Genomic DNA, 21,834 nt, shown 5'->3' on the forward strand with positions numbered 1-21,834 from the left:
CACCACCCTCTGAGTGAAAAAGAACTTCCTAGCGTTTGTTCTAAACCTGTCCCCTTTCAATTTCTCTGAGTGCCCCCTTGTACTTGTGGCGCCCCTTAATTTGAAAAATCTGCCCCTGTCTACTTTTTCTATGCCCTTCAGGATCTTGAAGGTTTCTATCATGTCTCCTCTAAGTCTCCGCTTTTCCAGTGAGAAAAGTCCCAACTGCTTCAATCTGTCGGTATATGGGAGATTTTCCATTCCCTTTATCAGTTTAGTCTCTCTTCTCTGTACTCCCTCAAGTACCGCCATGTCTTTCTTGAGGTACGGCGACCAGTACTGGACACAGTACTCCAGATGCGGCCGTACCATTGCACGATACAGCGGCATGATGACTTCCTTCGTCCTGGTCGTAATACCCTTCTTAATGATACCCAGCATTCTGTTTGCTTTCCTAGAGGCTGTGGCGCATTGCGCCGATGCCTTCAGTGTTGCGTCTACCATCACTCCCAGGTCTCTCTCCAGGTTGCTGACCCCTAGTGGTGTTCCCCCCATTTTGTATGTGAACATCGGGTTCTTTTTCCCCACGTGCATGACCTTGCATTTCCCCACGTTGAAGCTCATCTGCCACTTTTCGGCCCACTTTTCCAGCTGCGTTAGATCCTTTTGGAGATCCTCGCAGTCTTCCTTGGTTTGAGCCCTGCTGTATAGTTTGGTGTCATCTGCAAATTTAATGACTTCACACTTAGTTCCCGCCTCTAGATCATTTATGTAGATATTGAACAAGAGCGGTCCCAGCACCGACCCTTGCGGAACTCCGCTCGTGACCCCTTTCCAGTCTGAGTAGTGTCCCTTTATGCCAACCCTCTGCTTCCTGTTTGCCAGCCAGTTTTTGATCCATCGGTGGACCTCCCCTTGTACCCCGTGGTTCCATATCTTTTTAAGCAGTCTCTCGTGTGGCACCTTGTCGAAGGCTTTTTGGAAGTCAAGGTAAATGATGTCTATAGATTCCCCTTTATCCACCTGGCTGTTCACTCCCTCAAAGAAGTACAATAAGTTTGTGAGGCATGACCTACCCTTACAGAAGCCATGTTGACTCGGTTTTAGCTGCCCATTTTTTTCGATGTGTTCACAGATGCTGTCTTTAATCAGTGCCTCCATCATCTTTCCCGGGACTGAGGTCAGGCTCACCGGCCTGTAGTTTCCCGGGTCCCCCCTTGCGCCCTTCTTGAAGATGGGCGTGACATTTGCTATTTTCCAATCCTCCAGGATCTCTCCGGTTTTTAAGGATAGGTTGCATATCTGTCGAAGTGGCTCCGCTATTACGTCTTTTAGTTCCTTGAGTACCCTTGGGTGAATGCCATCCGGACCCGGCGATTTGTCGCTCTTTAGTCTGTCAATCTGCTTGAGTACATCCTCTTGGCTTACCTCTAAATCGACCAGCTTATCGTCTTGGTCTCCTATTACGATCTCCTCGGGTTCTGGAATGGTGGTTATATTCTCCATCGTGAAGACTGACGTGAAGAACTCATTTAACCTGTCAGCTATCTCTTTCTCTTCTTTTACAACTCCCTTTCTATCTCCATCGTCCAATGGTCCCAATTCTTCTCTCGCCGGTTGCTTCCCCTTGACGTATCTGAAGAACGACTTGAAGTTTGTTGCTTCCTTTGCCAGTCTCTCTTCGTATTCTCTTTTTGCTTTTCTAACCACTCGGTGACACTCTTTCTGGTGTTCTTTGTGTCCTTTTTGGTTCTCCTCTGTTTGGTCTTTTTTCCATTTTCTGAACGATGCTTTCTTGTCGCTTATCGCCTTCTTCACTGCACTTGTTAGCCACACGGGGTTTTTTGTTCTATTTTTTTTGCACCCTTTTCTGAACTTGGGGATGCATATGCTTTGTGCTTCGTGCACAGTCTCCTTGAATAAGGTCCAGGCTTTTTCTACGGATTCCGTCTTCCCTATGTTGCCTTTGAGCTTCTTTCCCACCATTTTTCTCATGGCATCATAATTTCCTTTTTTGAAGTTGAGTGCCGTCGTTGTGGTTCTTTTCCCCTTTGATGATCCAATTTCAAGCCTGCACTGGATCATGTTGTGATCGCTGTTACCTAGTGGGGGTAATACCGCCACCTCCTTTGCTGTCCCCCCTAGTCCGTTGAAGATTAGGTCAAGAGTGGCATCGCCCCTTGTTGGTTCCGTGACCAGCTGCTCCATGAAACAGTCCCTCGTGACTTCTATGAATTTTGTCTCTCTTGCGCAGTTTGAGTGCCCAATACTCCAGTCTATCCCAGGATGGTTGAAGTCCCCCATCACCACCACATTTCCGCTTCTGCATACCTGCTTCAGTTCAGCCTCCATCTCCTGGTCGATTTCTTCCGGTTGTCCAGGTGGGCGGTAGTACAGACCCAGTTTAATGTCTGCTCCTGCTCCTCCCTGTAGCTTAACCCATAGTGATTCCAGACCATCCGCCCGTACTGTTGTTTCCGTCCTGGCTGATGGTATGGAGTCTTTTATGTACAGCGCTATTCCTCCACCCTTTTTATGTGTCCTGTCTCTCCTGTATAGCTTGTACCCTGGTATGGCCACATCCCATTGATTGTCCTCAGTCCACCACGTTTCTGTGACTCCAATTATGTCTAGGTCCTTATTGCTGGCTGTGATTTCCAGTTCTCCCATTTTGGTCCTCAGGCTCCTAGCATTTGTGTATAGGCAGTTTAAGACCCAGTTTTTTGTCCTCTCTCTTTGTTTCCCTTGTGCTTTGGTATTCCTGTAGTTTCCCTCATGGTTTACCAGCCCCTGAGCTTCCTCCTCCTCCTGTTGTGTGTGTGTGACGTCCTCTGCCTGTTTCCCCTGCGCCTCCTGCTCTCCTAATTCCCACTCAATTCTGGGCTCTTTTTCACAATGACTTTGCCCCTCTGTTTCCTGTTGTTCTGTGTTGGTGCCGCTTACCTGGTCCATTTGTGCCCTCGATCCCTGCAATGCGTCTTTAGGTCCTTTTTCAACCCATACACCCTCAGTCCCGAGTCCTCTTATACACTGTCCCAGTTCAGTACCTTTGTCAGGTACTGATGTCCGATGTGTCGAGGTCAGGTCGACTATCGGCTTTCCCCTTCTTCCACATTGAGTGGAAGGTTTCATCGTATTGTCTACAATGACACCCAGATCCTTTTCTTGGGCGCTAACCGCCAAGGTGGACCCTAGCATCCGGTAACTGTAATTCAGGTTATTCTTCTCAATGTGCATTACTTTGCATTTGTCCACATTAAATTTCTTCTGCCACTTGGGCGCCCAGTCTTACAATTTCCTAAGGTCCGCTTTCAATTTTTCACAATCCGCATACGTTTTAACAACTTTGAATAGTTTAGCTTCATCTGCAAATTTAAATCACCTCACTTGTCATTCCAATCTCCAGATCATTTATAAATAAGTTAAATAGCACCGGTCCCAGTACAGACCTCTGCAGCACTCCACTATTTACCGTATTTGCCGGCGTATAAGACGACTGGGCGTATAAGACGACCCCCCAACTTTTACAGTTAAAATATAGAGTTTGTTATATACTCGCCGTATAAGACTACCCCTTCTTCCGCACACCTTCTCTACCGCCCCGGGTGCAGCACAGCCGGCCAGGTCCCCTTACTTTTGTGGCACTTCCCCGACCGACCGACAACAGCCCCGGTCCGACAAACCTCCCTGCCCTTAACCGCGAATCTAAATTACCTTCTTACAGCTGCTGTAAGAAGATAATTTAGATTCGCGGCTACAGGGCAGGGAGGATTGTCGGACCCGGGCTGTTATCGGTCGGTCGGGGAAGTGCCACAAAAGTAAGGGAACCTGGCCGGCTGTGCTGCAACCGGGGCGGGGCGGGCCGCCCCTCTCCCTTGGTAGCCACTCGAACCGCGAGGCTACTCTCCTTCTCCTTATCTGCCCTGCCTGCAGCACAGAGCCGAACGGAAGTCTTCCCGACGTCAGCGCTGACGTCGGGAAGACTTCCGTTCGGCTCTGTGCTGCAAGCAGAGAAGGTAGGGAGAAGAAGAGCCGCGTACATCCAGAAGACTGAGTACATCCAGCCCCGCAGGAGCCCCGCGACCCTCGGAGGCGTCCCCATGGGATCCCCGCGACCCTAGGGGGCGTCCCCACGGGATCCCCGCGACCCTAGGGGCGTCCCCATGCAGCTCTCTAATGTAAAGTAAGGGCATGTAAACAGTACCCGGCGTATAAGACGACCCCCGACTTTGGGGAGGATTTTAAGGTACTGAAAAGTCGTCTTATACGCCGGCAAATACGGTACTCTCCTCCATTGAGAAAAAGGACCATTTAACCCTACCCTCTGTTTTCCATCCAATAACCAATTTCTAATCCACAAATGAACTTTGCCATCTATTTTCTCAGGAGCCTCTTATGAGGAACTTTGTTAAAAGCTTTCTCAAAATCTACATACAGTACATCAACTAGCTCACCTTTATCCACATGTTTATTCACACCTTCGAAGAAGTCAAGCAAATTGGTGAGGCAAGACCTCCCTCGGCTGAATCCATGCTGACTCTGTCTCATTAAATCATGTTTGTCTATGTGTTCCACAATTTTATTTTTTATAATTGTTTCCACCATTTTGGCCGGCATTGAAGTCAGGCTTACTGGTCTGTAATTTCTCTGATCTCTCCAACACCAGAACACGCTCAACGAATACTGTGTCCCGACACGCATGAACATCCACACGGTAGGAATGCAGAGAAGACCAAACTGCAGCCTTGTAAATATCCACTGGAGGCACTAAAGATGATTCAGCCCAAGAAGCTGCTTGACCCCGAGTGGAATGAGCCTTGAGAAATTCAAGAACAGGCTTTTTCTGAAGAAGATAAATGGAAACAATAGTCTCCTTGATCCAGCGCGCAATGGCAGCCTTGGAAGTGCCATCCCCTTTACGAGGACCTGCTAGAAGATCAAAGAGATTATCTGATTTCCTAATCTCCTGGATCCTCAGCACATAAGAGCGAAGGACCTGATTGACATCCACCTTGCGCAACTGTTTCTGCTCAGAAGATCCCTCTCGATTACCCAACACCGGGAGGACCACTGGCTGATTAACATGAAAAGGAGAAACTATCTTTGGAAGAAAGGAAGGAACAGGCCGCAACACAACCTGCTCCCTAGAGAACTCCAGGAAGGGAGACCTGCAAGAGAAAGCTTGCAGTTCAGAAACACATCGAGCAGCAGTAATAGCCACCAAGAAGACCGCTTTAAGGGTAAAGTCCTTCAACGAGCAGGCACCCAAAGGCTCAAAAGGACAAGACCAGATTAAGATTTCAAGATGGAACCAACGGTCACACGGGAGGCTTAAACAATTTGGCTGCCCGTAAGAAGCGAACATCAGGAATGGCAGTCAAACGCTGACCTCGTAACAACGCACGAAAGGAGATAAGACCAAGCCAGGCCCCTGTCTAGGCCATCCTGCAAAAATTCTAAGATGTTAGGCAGGGAAGCGCAAAAAGAGACCACTTCACGCGCAGCACACCACTCCTCAAATATACGCCAAACCCACACAAAAGCCCAAGAAGCAGAAAAGTCTATGAGACCCCCAAGAGGGTTGAGATCACTTTATCTGAAGACCCCTTCTTATCTAGCCAGTCCCTTTCAAGAGCCAAGCCGTAAGACAAAAGGGAATCGGATCGAACATTGGAATGGGTCCTGAGACAGAAGGTCGGTTGAGAGAGGCCAAGGAAGAGGATCTGCCAATAGATGTCTTACCCGGTTCGCGTACCATGGAAGCCTGAGCCAATCCGGAGCCACCAGAATTACTAGGCCTGGATGTCGAACAATACGGAGAAGAACTCTGCCCACTAATGGCCACGGAGGGAACACATACAACAGACCTTCCGTTGGTCATGGTTGAACTAGAGCATCCAACCTCTCGGCCTGACTGTCTCTGCAACGACTGAAGAAGCGGGATGTTCTGGTGTTAACTCTCATGGCCCCTAAAGAAGAATTACATCAGCATAACTTGGGACGCCACATCCGCCAACCATGCTCGAAGCCACAAGGAACAGTGTGCAGCCACTCCAAAAGCCCTAGACTTGGCAGAAGCTCACAAGAGGTCATACATGGCATCTGAGAGATAAGAAGCACCCATCTCAATTTTGACAACTTCCTGCTCTACTAAGTCCCAAACAGACTCACGGTCAAGGACACACTTGGCCCAGGGAGGAGCCCGAGGCGTCTCAGCCAATCAGTACCGGGGTGGGGCTTAAAGCCGCTATTGGGCGGCGGCCAGACAGAGGAGCAGGAGCGGAAGGATTTTCCTCCTGCTCCCGAAGATTGGCGTAGGAGCAGGAGGGTACAGGCACCCCTCCTGCTCCCAAAGATGGAGGAAGCCTTCCGGAGCCTTGTCGCAAGGAGCAGGAGGGACTGGGCACTCCTCCTGCTCCCAACTATCGCCTGGGCCAACTAGGGGTGGGCTGGGGGGTGGGAGGCCTAGGAGCAGGAGGGACTGAACACCCCTCCTGCTCCCAACTTTTTGGTGCCAGGGGTGAGCCGTGCAGGGAGGGAGGCGAGGGCTGTGCTGTGCCGTGCTGAGGGAGGGAGAGATCGGGCAGAGTAGGGCAGGCAGGAGAGATCGGGGCCTGGGGGGAGGGTCCGGCAGGGCTATTGTGTCAGGCTAGTGTAGGCTCTCCTGCCTGCCCTGCTCTGCCCCAATCTCTCTTGCCTGCTTGCCAGACTCTCCTGCTCTCTGCTGCTGTTCCCCGCAGTGCAGGCCTGCTTTAAAACCATGGGCTTGCACTGCAGGGAATAGCAGCAGAGAGCAGGAGAGTCCATTGAGCAGGCAAGAGAGATTGGAGCAGAGCAGAGCAGGCAGGAGAGATCAGTGACAGCAGTGACAGGAGGCTGCTTCTCCTGTCACTACTGTCAGGGTGTGCGCATGAGCAGGGATCGCTCTCTAGTGATCCTGGTGAGGGCTTTTAGTGAATTTGTCGGCCTGCAGGCAAACGGAAACGGATTGCACATGGTTTGGAGGGTTAATGAATCTAGGCCAATGATCTTGTCAGAACTCAGCATCTGATCAGCCAGGAAACATGTGGTTAAATTGAAGGATGAGGTAACGAGACCAGGACTAACCAGTTGTCAAGATAAGGGAACACCTGTAGGAGCGGAGTGTTGCAGCTACTACAGCTAAACATTTCATAAACACTCTGGGTGCTGATGCTAGACCGAATGGAAGCATTCTATATTGGAAGTGACATGTTCTTATTAGAAAACAAAAGTATCTTCTGTGGTGCTGGAAGAATTGGAATGTGTGTGTACGCCTCCGAGATCTATAGAGTAAACAGTCGTTTTGCTGTAAGAGGGGAAATAAGAGTTTCCAGAATTTTTCCTTCACTATTTGTTGAGAGCATGGAGATAATAATAATAATAATTTTATTCTTATATACCGCCAAAGCCATGAAAGTTCGAGGCGGTTTACAACAAGCTGTGCTGGACAATCAGCGAAGAGTTTACACTATATTGTTATCAAATATAAGTCATGATGATTCGAGGCAGATTACAACGAGCTGGACAAACAGCGAAGTGGTCAAAATACAAAGTCATCGAATACAAGCTTATAGAAAGGAAGAAAGGAAAGTTTATAAAAATTCTTAGGTTACAAATCGATTAAACAGATTCATTTTTACAGATTTTCTAAAATTGAGGTAGGATGAGGAATGCATGATAATTTTACCCAGCCAATCGTTCCATTTGCCTTCCTGGAAGGCGAGCGTTCTGTCTAAGCCTTTATTGTCGGACTAGTCTTTAAGCCTGTTACATTAACGGGTGCTAGAGCAGATGTCTGTCTGTCTGGGTATTTTTTTTCTTTGTGCACGTTGCTGTCTGTCATTTATTCTGTCTGTGTCTCTCCCTATGTCCTTAGTGCCCCCTTCCTATGTCCTTAGTGCCCCTTCCTATGTCCATAGTGCCTCCTTCCTATGTCCCTATCATTATCTTCCAGACTTTGTCCCACCCCCACCCCTGATGCCAGCCTGCCTGCCTGCCTCCCATTCCCCTGAGCAGCATGTTTCCATTGAAACCCCCCTCCAATGCCTGCCTGCCTGCCTCCCATCCCCCTGAGCAGCATGTTTCCATGGAAACCACCACACCACCCTGATGCCAGCCAGTCTGCCTTCCATTGAAAACCCCCCAACCCCCCTCAGATGCCAGCCTGCCTGCCTGCCTCCCATTCCCCTTCCATTGAAACCCCCCCGATGCCAACCTGCCTGCCTTCCATTGAAACCCACCCCCTCTCCCCCCCGATGCCAGTCTGTCTGCCTGCCTCCCAGCCAGGTCCAGTACTGGATAAGGCGGGTGATGGCCAAGGCCTTGGGGAAGTCCCTCTGTAGTGATTCAGCCAGTCTTTCTGCTCAGGCATGTTTGATCATTATGTATAAAGAAAACGAATTTTGATTCTCCAGGTTGTCTTGTCTCCCCCAGCCTATACTCTTTCATATACTCTATCCCAAGCAATCTTAACTCTCAGCTATTCTGTTTTGCTTCCAGCATCGTGTGGCTCCAGCAGCGTCCCAGGCACAGGGACGTGGCAGAGGAAATCAGGCCAGTAGAAGGCCCGAAGCAGCGTGTTTACTGTGCCTGGGACGCTGCTGGAGCCGGAAGGTTTGTATTTGTCGCGTGGTGGTAGGTACGGCTGGGAGGGTCAACGGGGGTTTCGGGTGTGCTGGGTAGGGTCGGCGCCGGGGGGGGGGGGAAGTCGTTGCGGAGCCGGCAAGTCTCTTCCAGGCATCCTCCACTCCGCACCGCCTTTGCCTTAGCGCGCATGCGCACTCTGACGGCCACATCCCGACAGATCAGGACTCAGGGAACACGTGGTGAGAGTGCGCATGCCGCTTAGCGTTTTATTATTATAGATAGATGAACAGATGAATTCTATGTGTGAGCCTAATAGAACTATCCAGATTAAATTGGGAAACCAGGTACGTGGGGGCCAGACCAAATATTGATTTGTAACAAAGACAGAAAAATTTAAACTGAACTCGTGCTTCCAGGGGCAGGCAATGAAGTTTTTGATAATAGGGACTTGTGTGTTCCCATTTCTTCAGCCCGAATATCAGTCAAATTGCTGAATTCTCAATAACTCTGAGCCTTAGAATGTTTTTTTTTGAAGGATCCTAAGTAAATGATGTTGCAATAATGAGCATGCTCAAGATGGAAGATTGAACCAATAGGCGGAATGATGCTGCATCAAAGTATTTTCTGATGGTTCTGAGTTTCAATAGTATCGAGAAGCATTTTCTAACCAGTAAATCTGTGTGAATGTTTAAAGTGAGGTTGCGGTCCAGAGTCACTTCCAGAATTTTTATGGAATGGTCAATAGGGAAAACCTGACCATTCAAGAAGATCGATGTGTCTTTAATTTTATCGTTTGGGCTTGCCAGGAAAAATTTGGTTTTGTCTGAGTTGAGTTTCAATTTGAATTTGGTCATCCATAATTCGATTTGCTTTAGAATGGATGATATTTGATTCATTGTCTCAGAAGTCAGGGTAGTAAGGGGAATAACTATCATGATATCATCTGCATAGATATAGAATTTAACTTTTAAGTTTTGCAGTAAGTTCCCCAATGAGGCAAGGTAAATGTTGAACAATGTAGGGAATAGAGGAGAGCCCTGCGGGACTCCGCAAGAGTTTACCCAGCTGCATCAATGTTTATTGTCAATATAGACTTGATATGATCTATTACTCAAAAAACCCTGGAACAATTTCAACACATTGCCTAAAAGACCAATTGACTCCAGACAGTCAATCAGAATAGCATGATCGACCAAATTGAAGGCACTACTTAAGTCTAATTGCAGAACTAGTGCACTTGTACCTTAACTGAATAAGGTATGAAGGAAATCTAGCAGTGATGCAAAGACCGTTTCAGTGCTAAACCCAGATCGAAAACCTGACTGATTGTCTTGTAGTATGCTAAATTTGTCCAAATACGTTACTAATTCTTGGTTGACCAAGCCTTCCATCAGCTTAACGAATAAGAGGGTGCTCGCAATAGGTCTGTAATTTGATGTTAGCTTGATAGATTCCTTAGGATTTTTTACGATCGGTGTGATCAGAATCTGGCCTAGATCCTCAGGAAATCCTTGAATTGGACACAGACCTCAGTTTTCTTTGGTATGAGGAAGTATTTGGAGTAGAACCCCTGGTTTCTCTGTAGTGGAGACACTGGTTTGAGGGCCCTGAGCTGTAGAAGGGTTGAGAGCTCCTGTTGAAAGAGGATGGTCTGAAGGAAACAAAATAAGATTTTTTGGGGGGGAGGTTTGCTACGAAAAAGAAGAGCTCTCCCTATTTCCAGCTAGCATTTGTCTTCTGGTTATCCCCATTTCCACAACACAAAGCTGTAGACAGTGGTAAACGACTAAATAAAATTTTAAACTAAATTCAAAATTTTGATGTTGACACACAAAGTATTTCATATGTTAGAACCTTGCTAACTAAACTCATTAACTATTCCATATGTTCCATCACGAGCGCTTAGGTCTTTGCAAGACAATAGATTAGTTTTGCCAACAATTAAAAGAACAGACGTAAAGCTTTTTTATATCTAGCACCAAGTTCTTGGAATAAACTTCCTAACAACATTTGTCTTGAATTGAATTTTAAAGACTTTATTGAAGACCTATTTTTTTCAGTCAGCTTTTGGTTCGGACATTCCTCAAAATGATCAAATTTATTAAGATGACATATATATACTATATTCTATGTAGAGTGCCTTTAGAAGGTATACAGGCACCTTTTTTTTGGACGATTGTATAGGTCTTTTCTATATGTTATGAAGTTCTTTTCGTTTATTGAACACATGTTTCTATTGTTAGTCGCTGAGAACTGTTGTAAGCTTCTGCATAATATCAGATTCTAATAAACAAACAACCAGCCAGCCAGCAAAAAGCGTAGCACTGGCTCTAGTTATCTGTATTCATTGGGTGGCAATCCTATAGAACGGATACAAGTGGATCGATTATTCACTCCGTTAAAAATTACAAAGACTAGGGAACACTCGATGAAGTTACAGAGAAATAGTTTTAAAACCAATTGGAGGAAATTTTTTTCCATTCAGAGAATAGTTAAGCTTCGGAACGCATTGCCAGAGGATGTGGTAAGAGCAGATAGCGTAGCTGGTTTTAAGAAAGGTTTGGACAAGTTCCTGGAGGAAAAGTCCATAGTCTGTTATTGAGAAAGACATGGGGGAAGCCACTGATTGCCCTGGATCGGTAGGATGGAATATTGCTGCTCCTTGGGTTTTGGCCAGGTACTAGTGACCTGGATTGGCCACCGTGAGAAAGGGCTACTGGGCTTGATGGACCACTAGTCTGACCCAATAAGGCTATTCTTATGTTCTTCTGCTTGGCAATATGCAACACTAAACAGTGGTGAGATCGTGAGCACATCGCTGTCACTCTGTGAAAATCCAAGCAAGGTCACAATAGCCCTGAAGAAACGGCTTAGTGCCGTGAAACGTTGGCAATTTAACAGACTGCTTTAAACACCCACAGTGGTTTCAATTGCAAAATATCTCAGTCCTCAATTATTTTAGGTTCAAACAATTTTTATTGATGCAATCAACAGCAAATACAATGCCAGGGCACCCCAAAGGTGCACAGTACAAACAATGATGCATCATATACAATAATATAACAAGCATGGACAAAAGAAGAGTAACAGCAACCAAACTTCTCCCTCCCCCCCCCAATCCTACTCTTCCTAGGGCGAGTGAGATTAATGAGGACGGAAAGGCACTCCGAAGCCCTGGACTCTTATGAGCTCCGAAGATGCCGCACCACCCCCTCCCCCCACCTAAGCCCACCTATCCTATCCGTGACTAAGTGCTAGAACCTTCCAATACCCCCCTCCCCTCCGCAATCCCCCCTTCCCTCCCCCCATGGTACTCTCCATCCCGCCCCACCAGTACTCGCCATTGCTCTCCCAGCCCGACTATCCAAGCGTCTAGATTAGGACATCCATCTTAAGACCGCACTGTGGCCCTTTGGATGCAAGGCTTGCAGATAGGGCTCCCAGATATTCAAGAACAACATCTTTCGCTTCCTAGCCCCTCCGGAATCTCGCGCCTTCCAGATGGCCAACTGATGCAACTGGTTCCGCCAATGCCAAAACGTCCTCAACAGCAAGTTGTCACTCTATGGAAGCTTTTTATCCAATGATGTGTGTGTGTGTGGTGGGGGGGTTAAGCTTGAGCTCTGCCGATAAAACCTGAGGCTTTTCTTACATTTGAGCAGACTCTCAGCTTCATTTAAGTTGAGGTTTTTTTGTTTTTTTTTGCACTATACTAAACAGTAGGCCATCAAGCTGGACTGGTACCGAAAGTGAATAAGAAGTGTCCTGTCACAGCTCCAGGGGGAATATTTATTCGCCGTCTCACACTGCTGAAAAATGGAGGAACATTGAGAGACTAAGGGCCTGTTTTGCAAAGCCGTGCCAGCGTCTGCCGCACGACAACAGCCCCGAAGCCCTTTAAATCTCTATGGGCTTCGGGGCCTTTACCGCATGGCTTTGTAAAACAGGCCCTAAGTATGGCTCTGGGAAACATTCCTGATCACTGTCTGAAATTGCTAATAAGAGACAGGACAAGGATAGGAGAAGAAGAATAATCACCCTTATCTGCCAGACTTTACAGTAGATATCCTAAAAAAAACGGGATGGTTGGATAGGCTGGAGTGAGCTTAGATGACAACTTCAGCAGTTGGAACCTAGGACAATACTAGGTGACTTTAGTTAGTTTATTTAATCATGTATTTTTTTAATGAGACTAACTAATGGGCAGACTGGAGGACCGTTCTTGTTTTTATCTGCCGTCATTTACTATGTTACTATCTGCTCACCTTCCCAAGCTGCTGATGGACGCTAAGGTTGTACATCAAGATGATTCCATCCAGGATTTCCAGCAGTGAATTTTCTGTGATTGGATGAAGTGGCTCTTCTGCTGGCCTTCCCAGTAACAGACCTTCATTTCCTTGACTACCTTCAACTGCAATAAGCATCCCCCCCCACACACAAAAGACTGTCAGAAATGGATTCAAAGATTTCCTACATTCAGTTCTACCACAAGCAGAGAGTTAGAAATAAAATGATGATAAGGATAGCTTGGTCTATATATTGCAAATATCATCAATAATGTAATATTCCCTGTGGAAACTTTCATCTCCCATCTCATAGCACTGACAGGTTACAACAGAATGGATCTTGTACTTTTCATGCTTATAGAGCAGTGGTATTAAACTCGCGGCCCAGGGGCCACATGCGGCCCACCAGGTACTATTTTGAGGCCTTCAGTATGTTTTATTATAATCACAAAAGTGAAATAAAACAATTTCTTGATCATATGTTTCTTTAGCTATAAATGACAATATTATTATTAAGACTTAGCCAAAAGGAAAGATTTATAAACTATAGAGTAATTGTCATTTCTTTAATAAGACATTTTAACTATTTTTTTCTGAGGCTCTCCAAGTACCTACAAATCCAAGAGTTTGAGACCACTGTTATAGAGGCATCATAGACAAGTCTCTCAAAGAACAATATGCATAAAGGTATTTGTTTACTTTGGTGCAAAGACTACTTCAGCATATTAGCTATTCTAAAAGGCATTACTGTTTCTAGGGTATATTGGCAGACTTAAACCTATCCAGGTAGTGCTGGTGTAGTCAGATCTTAATACACATATTTAATATAGCTGCTTATATGTATAGCAACATGAGGTGTGTGAAAAAAATATAGTGAATGTTTACATTTTTTAAAAATTATTACAGTAAAAGACACATTGCCATTAATCCCCCTCAAAATACACCCCTTGCTTCCAACACACTTATTCCATCATTCTTGCAACTTTCTGAACCAGCTTGGAAAGTCCTCTTTCATGTCTTTCACAAATGTTTACCTTTTATGGTCATTTTGACTTTGGGGAAGAGCCAGAAGTTGCACAGTGCCATATCCAGTGAATAATGTGAATGAAGACACACGTAATGTTTTTATTTGACAGAAATTGCCGTACTAGAAGCGATGTGTGACATGGAGCGTTGTTATGATGGAGGATGAAACAGTTTGCCCATTACTCTGGTCATTTTCATGTTCAAATCTGTTGTTAAAATGTTTTGAACGGAGCCATAAGATCCTCAGAAATTTCCATAATAGTCAATCGCCTGTTTGATCGAATCAGTTCGCTTACTCTTCAACATTCTCTTGGGTTTTTGATGTTGAAAGGCGTCCCGATCTCTCCTTGTCTTCAACCGATTTACAACCATTACTCGATTCACTTGTAAACAGACTTCATGGTCACTGCTACATCACCTTAAACTAATTTTAACATTTTGTGTGTTTCTTTAGCACTTTTTTGCAGTTTGAAACAAACTTTTATGTTAATGTGCTTTTGGTGATCCATGACTTACGACTCACTTTAAAACACACACCTTCTCTCAACCGTAGCGTCCAACTGACTGCACCGAACAAGTTGAAACTTATCACATACTGTTACTAAGGTTGGATATGCCACACCCTTCTCCTCCGCTGCCAATTCCAGACTTTGTTCTTTTAATTTAGCTGCCCCATATGCCTGGAATAAACTACCTGAGTTTGTTCGTCAAGCTCCTTCCGTTGTTTAAAAGCAGACCGAAAATTCACCTTTTTGATATAGCCTTCAATCCTTAACCCTACCCAGCCAGCTCATTAACCGTTCCCCTTAACTATAACTGTCTTGGCTGGTTAGATTGTCAGCTCTTTCGAGCAGGGACTGTTTCCTCTTCTTTGTGACTCTGTGCAGCACTGCAGCGTCTCGTAGTAGTCAACGTTGTCAAAAGCTTTCTGAAAATTAGATACACTACATCAACCAACTCATTTTTATCCATATTTATTCATGCTTTCAAGGAAATGATGCAAATTAGTGAAGAACGACTTCACTTGACTGAATTCATGTCGACTGTGTCCCATTAAACCATCTAAACCATGTATGCTAAGACTGTACTCACCCTCCCTACCCCACCCTTTTATGTACAGCAGGATTAATCCCCTTGCTTGGTAATGGTCATAATATAATCATGCTCCCAACAGGATTTGAAAGCAGGGTATTAACTTCTCTGCCCCTGCCCTGCCCCATGTTGTACAAGTTCTCAGGCTCTTCTTTGAATCTCAGTCAAAATGCCGTGAAGCAGTCCTCCTGCCTGACATATATCCCACTACAAGCAGGAAAAGGAAGGATAAGCAGCTGTGGGTACTCACTGTCTTCCTCTGTCCTTGTCTCTGCACTTAGGGTGCGTACTTTGATCTTCTCCAGGGTCCCCAGAGGTCTTCGGGGATTCATTAGACTGACAACTGCAGTGCTTAGAAATCGGTTTGTACGGCCTAAAGTAGGAGAGCTCAACCAGCTCGGCCTGGTCAGAGCAGTACCAAGTGCCAAAGCAGGGCTGGAACGCTGGGAGGTAGAGAGAAAATATATACATTGATTCAGGAGACGGTGTTGAGCGATATAAAAGGCTGGTAAAGCAGTTACTTACCGTAACAGTTGTTATCCAGGGACAGCAGGCAGCTATTCACACATGTGGGTGACATCAATCACGGAGCCCCGATGCGGACAGCGTCGCAAACATACTTGCTTGTAGAAACTTCAGAAGTTTCAAGTCAGCCGCACCGTGAATACGCAAGTGCCTTCCCGCCCAGCACAGGGCGAGTCTTCTCAGTTCAGATAGCCAGCAGAAAAACCAACCAGGGGAGGTGGGTGGGCGGTGAGAATAGCTGCCTCTTGTCCCTGGATAACAACTGTTATGGTAAGTAACTATGCTTTATCCCAGGACAAGCAGGCAGCCTATTCTCACATATGCGTGACCTCCAAACTAACCAGAATGGGATGGTGGGAGTGTTGGCATCTTAGGAGAATAAATTTTGTAATACTCTCTGGCCAAAATGGCCATCCCGTCTGGAGAAAACATCCAGACAATAGTGAGAGGTGAAAGTATGAACCGAGGACAAGGTGGCAGCTTTGCAAATTTCCTCAATAGGAGTGGATCTGAGGAAAGCTACTGAAGCCACCATGACTCTGACTTTGTGGGCTGTGACTCGACTCTGTAGATGCAGTCCAGCCTGGGCATAGCAGAAAGAGATACAAGCAGCCATCCAGTTGGAGATGGTACGCTTAGAAACTAGATATCCCAACTTATTTGGATCGAAGGAGACAAAAAGTTGAGGAGCAGTTCTGTGTGGTTTGGTGCATTCTAAGTAGAAGGCCAAAGCACGTTTACAGTCCAGAGTATGAAGAGCTGATTCTCCAGTGTGAGAAAGAGGCTTTGGAAGAAACACTGGAAGAACAATGGGTTGGTTGAAATGAAATTCTGAAACCACTTTAGGTAAGAATTTAGGATGAGTACGAAGGACCACCTTCTCATGATAGAACACAGTGAAAGGTGGGTCAGCAACTAAAGCTTGCAGCTCACTAACTCTTCGAGCAGATGTGAGGGCAATGAGAAACACCACTTTCCAAGTGAGATACTTCAGATGAGCCATAGACATTGGTTCAAATGGAGGCTTCATCAATTGAGCAAGAACAACATTGAGATCCCAAACCACTGGAGGCGGTTTGAGAGCAGGATTAACAATGAAAAGTCCTTTCATAAATTTAGAAACTACCGGATGAGCAGAGAGGGGTTTCCCTTCAATAGGCTGGTGGAAAGCAGCAATTGCTCTGAGATGGACTCGGATCGATGTAGACTTGAGGCTAGAGGTGGGTAAGTGCAAAAGATAATCCAGAACAGAAGATAAGGAAGAATCTTGAGGCTCCTTATCATGCAAGATGCACCACGTAGAAAATCTAGTCCATTTTTGGTGGTAGCATTGTCTAGTGGTAGGCTTTCTAGAAGTCTCTAAAATGTCTCTTACAGGTTGAGAAAACTGAAGAGGAGTTATGTTGAAAGGTACCAAGCTGTCAGGTGCAGAGACTGCAGGTTGGGATGAAGTAGAGATCTGACTCTGTAAGCAGAAACAGAAAAGCTGGTAGAAGGAATGGCTCCCTGCTGCTGAGTTGAAGGTTGCCTCGCTACCGAGGAGCTATCAGAATCATGGTGGCATGATCTTTCTTCAACTTGACTAGTGTCTTGAGAATGAGAGGGAATGGAGAAAATGCATACATGAAGAGATTCGTCCATTCCAGTAGAAAAGCATCCGCCTCGAGGCAATGAGGAGAATATATCCTGGAGCAGAACTGAGACAGTTTGTGGTTGTGGGGAGATGCAAAGAGATCTATCTGATGAGTCCCCCACTGAGAAAGAAATGTGATGAAGAGGTGAGGAATTGAGTGTCCATTCTTGAGGTTGCAGAAGACAACTCGATTTGTCCGCCAAACAGTTTTTCGCCCCTTGGATGTAGACAGCTTTCAGGAAGGTGTTGTGGAGGATTGCCCAGTTCCAAACCTTCAGAGCTTCTTGACAAAGGGAGGTAGATCCCATCCCTCCCTGCTTGTTGACATAGTACATGGCGACTTGGTTGTCCGTCTGAATGAGGACTACCTGGTTGTGAAGAAGATGCTGAAAAGCTTTGAGAGCATTGAAGATCACTCTGAGTTCCAACAGATTGATGTGACACTGATGATCCATGTTGGACCAGTGGCCTTGAGTACGGAGACCATCGAGATGAGCCCCCCAAGTGTAGGTCAAGGAATCTGTTGTGAGGACCTTATGATGAGGGGGTGTTTGAAACAGCAAGCCTCTGGAGAGATTGGAAGAGAGCATCCACCAGCGGAGAGACTGTCTCAACGAAGGAGACTCTATGGATTCATCAAAGAGGTCATTGCCTTCACAAGGAATATTAGTCCTGAAGATTAGGATCCATATCAATGGTACGAAGCCAGGCCAAATGGCGCATGGCTACAGAGAAAGCAGTAGCCCTAGCAGACAGTTCAAAGGCATCATAAGATGACTGGAGAAGATGCAATCTGAGTTGTGACAGAGTAGCAGTGACTTCTTGGAACTCAAAATGCCTATGTTGATCCAGGTTCTGGAGAAAGCCTGGAAGAATATCAATAAGGAATTTGAGATAAGTAACGAAGATAAAATTGTTGTTGAGGACTTTGGAGGACATCATAGCATTTTAATAAAGACAACATCCAAACTTGTCCAAGGTCTTACCCTTTCTTCCAGGAGGAACTGTAGCATAGACCCTGGAAGGATGGGTTCTCTTCAAAGATGACTCCACAAGGAGGGATTGGTGAGATAACTGTGAATTCTCAAACCCTTTGCAATGTAGCGTTCTATACCTTGAGTCCAACTTGCCTGGAACAGCAGATATAGCATAAGGAGTCTCCAGACATCGTTTAAAAGTTTGAGACAAAAGCATATGAAGAGGAAGCTTAAGTAACTCTTCAGGAGGTTGAGGCAGATGCATGACCTCGAGATACTCCTTAGAGTATTTAGAACCAGCATCTAATTGAATTTCCAGGTCATCAGCCATCTGATGAAGGCAGGAAGAGAAGAAGAACTGATCCGTCAGGGCCTTGCCTCGAGAGGGACTCGATGGCCTCGAGTGGAGAACGAAGGCGAAGCATCTCTGGAGAAGTGTCAATCCATGGAATATGGAGACTTAGAGGAGGCAATGGAAGCAGCTAATTCCTCTGGATCTGGAAGCTGAGACCTTGATCGAGGAGTTGGAGGCGTCGAACAGCTGGAAGGTCTGGAATGAGGTCTAGATGAAGAAGGCTGCTCTTTGGAAGGAGACCTGTGCCTTGTGGAGTCATCTTTGAAGAGAACCTCAATGATCGACGACAAGAGTGATGCCTGGAAGCAGGTCTTGAGTAGGATCGAGGAGATTTCGCCCTATGTATGGAAACAGGCAATGTTGCTGGTGAATGAATAGGGCTAGAAGCTGTAGATCAAAACTCAGTGGTTTGGATCAAGGAATCTCGAAGCACTCCCAAAGACTCTGCTCCTTGTATGGAGTGTGAGGATTCCTGTTGAGACACTCGCAAAGAATCTACTCCTTGCATCGAGTGTGTAGATGCCAGACCAGACACTCGCAAAGACTCTGCTCCTTGCATAGAGTGTGAAGCTTCAACTCGAGGTACAAGCAGGGACTCGACCTCGCTGGATTACAGGAGGCTTTGCCGAGGCAGAACCATATTTGTTCAATAATTGAACAAATTGCTGCTCCAACATGGTCTGGAAAGAAGCCTGCAAATGTGGATCCACGTCTGAAACCAGACCACTTGCTGAGGCTAAAGGCTCCAAGGTGGCAGTGGAGATGTGCTTCGACTTGGAGCTCTTAGAGAGCTTGAGGACCACCGCTGGGACCTTCTGCTTAGGTATCTGACCTGAGGGGAGCTCAGGGGAAGATAAAGCAGGTGTACTCCAGGCTAAAGATGATCCAAACGAGGACGGTCTGATGAGACTCGAGGTTGGATCGAGGCAGCACTCGAGGTCAAGAGTGTCACTGAAGAGTCCATCCTGAAGAGTTTTTCCACTAAAACCCAACGACGTTTAAGTGCTCGAGGTTGAAGAGTAGCACAGTGCTTGCATGACTTAGGACTATGGTCAGGCCCGAATCTCTTGAGGCACCAGCGGTGTGGGTCCATGAGAGAAATTGCACGCTGGCACTGGCTACACTTCTTGAAGCCCGTTACTGGCTGGGACATAGGAGGGAAGATAGCCGCTGTGAAGTCGAAACCCACAGGCTGCGGCGGTCAGTCGACGAAGAAAATAAAATAATTTTTTTTTAAAAAATGAAAAGAAGTAACACAGCGATTTGTGATTAAAAAGAACATAAACCGCGGTGAGAGAAGGCACGAAGCGAATGAAGTTCAGCGCAGAACGTTAAAGTACAGACTTCTCAACTCCAAGGAAAACTGAGAACTGAGGTGACTCGCCCTGTGCTGGGCAGAAAGGCACTCATGCATGCGCAGTGCGGCTGACTCAAAACTTCTGAAGTTTCTACAAGCAAGTATGCTTGCGAGGCTGTCCGCATTGGGGCTCCGTGGATGTCGTCACCCACATGTGAGAATAGGTTGCCTGCGTATTGACTATGTAATATACAGGGTTCGTTCTGCTGTTTAAAACTTGTGTGTCATTCTCAGGGTTGTAAGAATACCTGTGTGGCAGATGTTGCCGATTCCTCATCCTCATCCAGGTCATCCATACTCGCAGCCTGCAGTTCTGCAGGGTCAATAATGATATTCGCTTTTGAAGCCAGATCATCTGAGAAAGAATATGAGCAAATGTTAAGAAAGAAAAGGAGAAAAATGAGAGAGACCATTTAAACTTTTAATATTGTTTAAATATCAGTTGCCAGTATATAATACAAAGATATAAAATGTACAGTTTCAATATAACATATATAAATTCTCAATTTCTTCTCAAACTGTACAAGCAGCACTCAAAACAAGCCATTTGTATTATTAATAGTGTTAGCATTTTATCATTGTGAAGCATCTTGATATGTATATGGCAGCATTTACACATGCAAATAGTGATTTTGGAACGCCATTATCTCTGTGTGACACAGAAATTCCAAAGTAGTATGGATAGGGTATACTCTGGGAGAGCCAAATATGTACTAAAACAATTAATGAGAAACCCTATTGTAATTGAGTGATCAAAATCTTAGCTCAAAATATACTTATCACTTCAAATATCTTAGCTTTTGAAAGAGAAGTCTGTGTGCGGTGGAATGAGACGGTGATTAGCTGTGATGGTCTCATTAACAACTGTCTCCGTGTTCATTCACTTGAGTTTGGTTGTTGGGTCTGAGCTTTTCACATGCACTAATATTTACATCATGTATTTAGATATTAAAAAGAAAAAGTTTAAGATATTTGAAGTGATAAGTATATTTTGAGCCAAATATGCAGACAGGTATTCTCCATTTTATAAGGGGAAATACATGTGATGGGCAAATAGTTTGGACATCAGGTTTTTCACCTGTCCCGCGGTATTATCAAATGCCAGCCTGAAGGGTTAGGTACAAAGGTTAACGACCCCATCTTACAACAGCAGAACATGTATTCCCAATTAACTGATGCCTCCCCCAACAAGAGATCATGTTCACCCTAACAGCAAGAAAAGAACATAAGAACATAAGAATTGCCATCTCCGGATCAGACCCTGGGTCCATCAAGTCCGGTGATCCGCACACGCGGAGGCCCCGCCAGGTGTACCCTGGCATAGTTTTAGTCCCCATATCACTCTATGCCACTCTTAAAGAGATGTGCATCTAGTTTACCCTTAAATCCTAGAATGGTGGATTCTGCAGTTACTTCCTCTGGGAGAGCATTCCAGGTGTCCACCACTCGCTGCGTGAAACAGAACTTCCTGATATTTGTCATGGACCTGTCCCCCCTCAGCTTCAGTCTATGTCCTCTTGTCCGTGTCACATTGGACATTGTAAATAACTGCTTTCCCTGCTCCATTTCAGTATTTTGAAAGTCTCGATCATCAGATCCCCTCGTAGTCTCCTCTTCTCAAGGGAGAACAACCCCAGTCTCCTAAGTCGTTCCTCGTAGACCAAGTTCTCCATACCTTTCACTAGCTTCGTTGCTCGTCTCTGCACCCTCTCCAGCAGTTTTATATCCTTCTTTAGGTATGGAGACCAATGCTGGACGCAGTATTCCAGGTGCGCTCTGACTGTGGTATTATAACTTTCTCCATGCTCCAACAGTAAGATAATCACCCCAACAAACATGCTCATTCTTTTAGCTCTGAATCTTTTTATTAATAGCTAAGAACAAGCATCTCTGAACTGTACCCGACTTATCTAGCTAATTGCACAATATGACAATCTCTACCTCATAGAATCTCAAAGGTTCTTTAATGTATCTCTACTGCATTCTTGCACTGCACT

General features: G+C 45.7%; 1 protein-coding gene across 4 annotated transcripts in view; it reads right to left on the bottom strand.

The window, feature by feature from the left end:
- Window positions 1-21,834, bottom strand: part of RNF123 (ring finger protein 123) — a 363,039-nt gene that overhangs the window by 138,352 nt on the left and 202,853 nt on the right. For all 4 annotated transcript variants that reach the window (XM_033926520.1, XM_033926519.1, XM_033926522.1 and 1 more), the window contains exons 22-24: window positions 20,086-20,192; window positions 15,241-15,433; window positions 12,852-12,997 (exon numbers count right to left, since the gene is read on the bottom strand). In XM_033926520.1, the coding sequence (XP_033782411.1) occupies window positions 12,852-12,997; window positions 15,241-15,433; window positions 20,086-20,192 (446 nt within the window). The remainder of the gene's footprint in view (window positions 1-12,851; window positions 12,998-15,240; window positions 15,434-20,085; window positions 20,193-21,834) is intronic.

This window comes from Geotrypetes seraphini, chromosome 17 (genome assembly GCF_902459505.1).
Source record: "Geotrypetes seraphini chromosome 17, aGeoSer1.1, whole genome shotgun sequence".
NCBI lineage: Eukaryota > Metazoa > Chordata > Amphibia > Gymnophiona > Dermophiidae > Geotrypetes > Geotrypetes seraphini.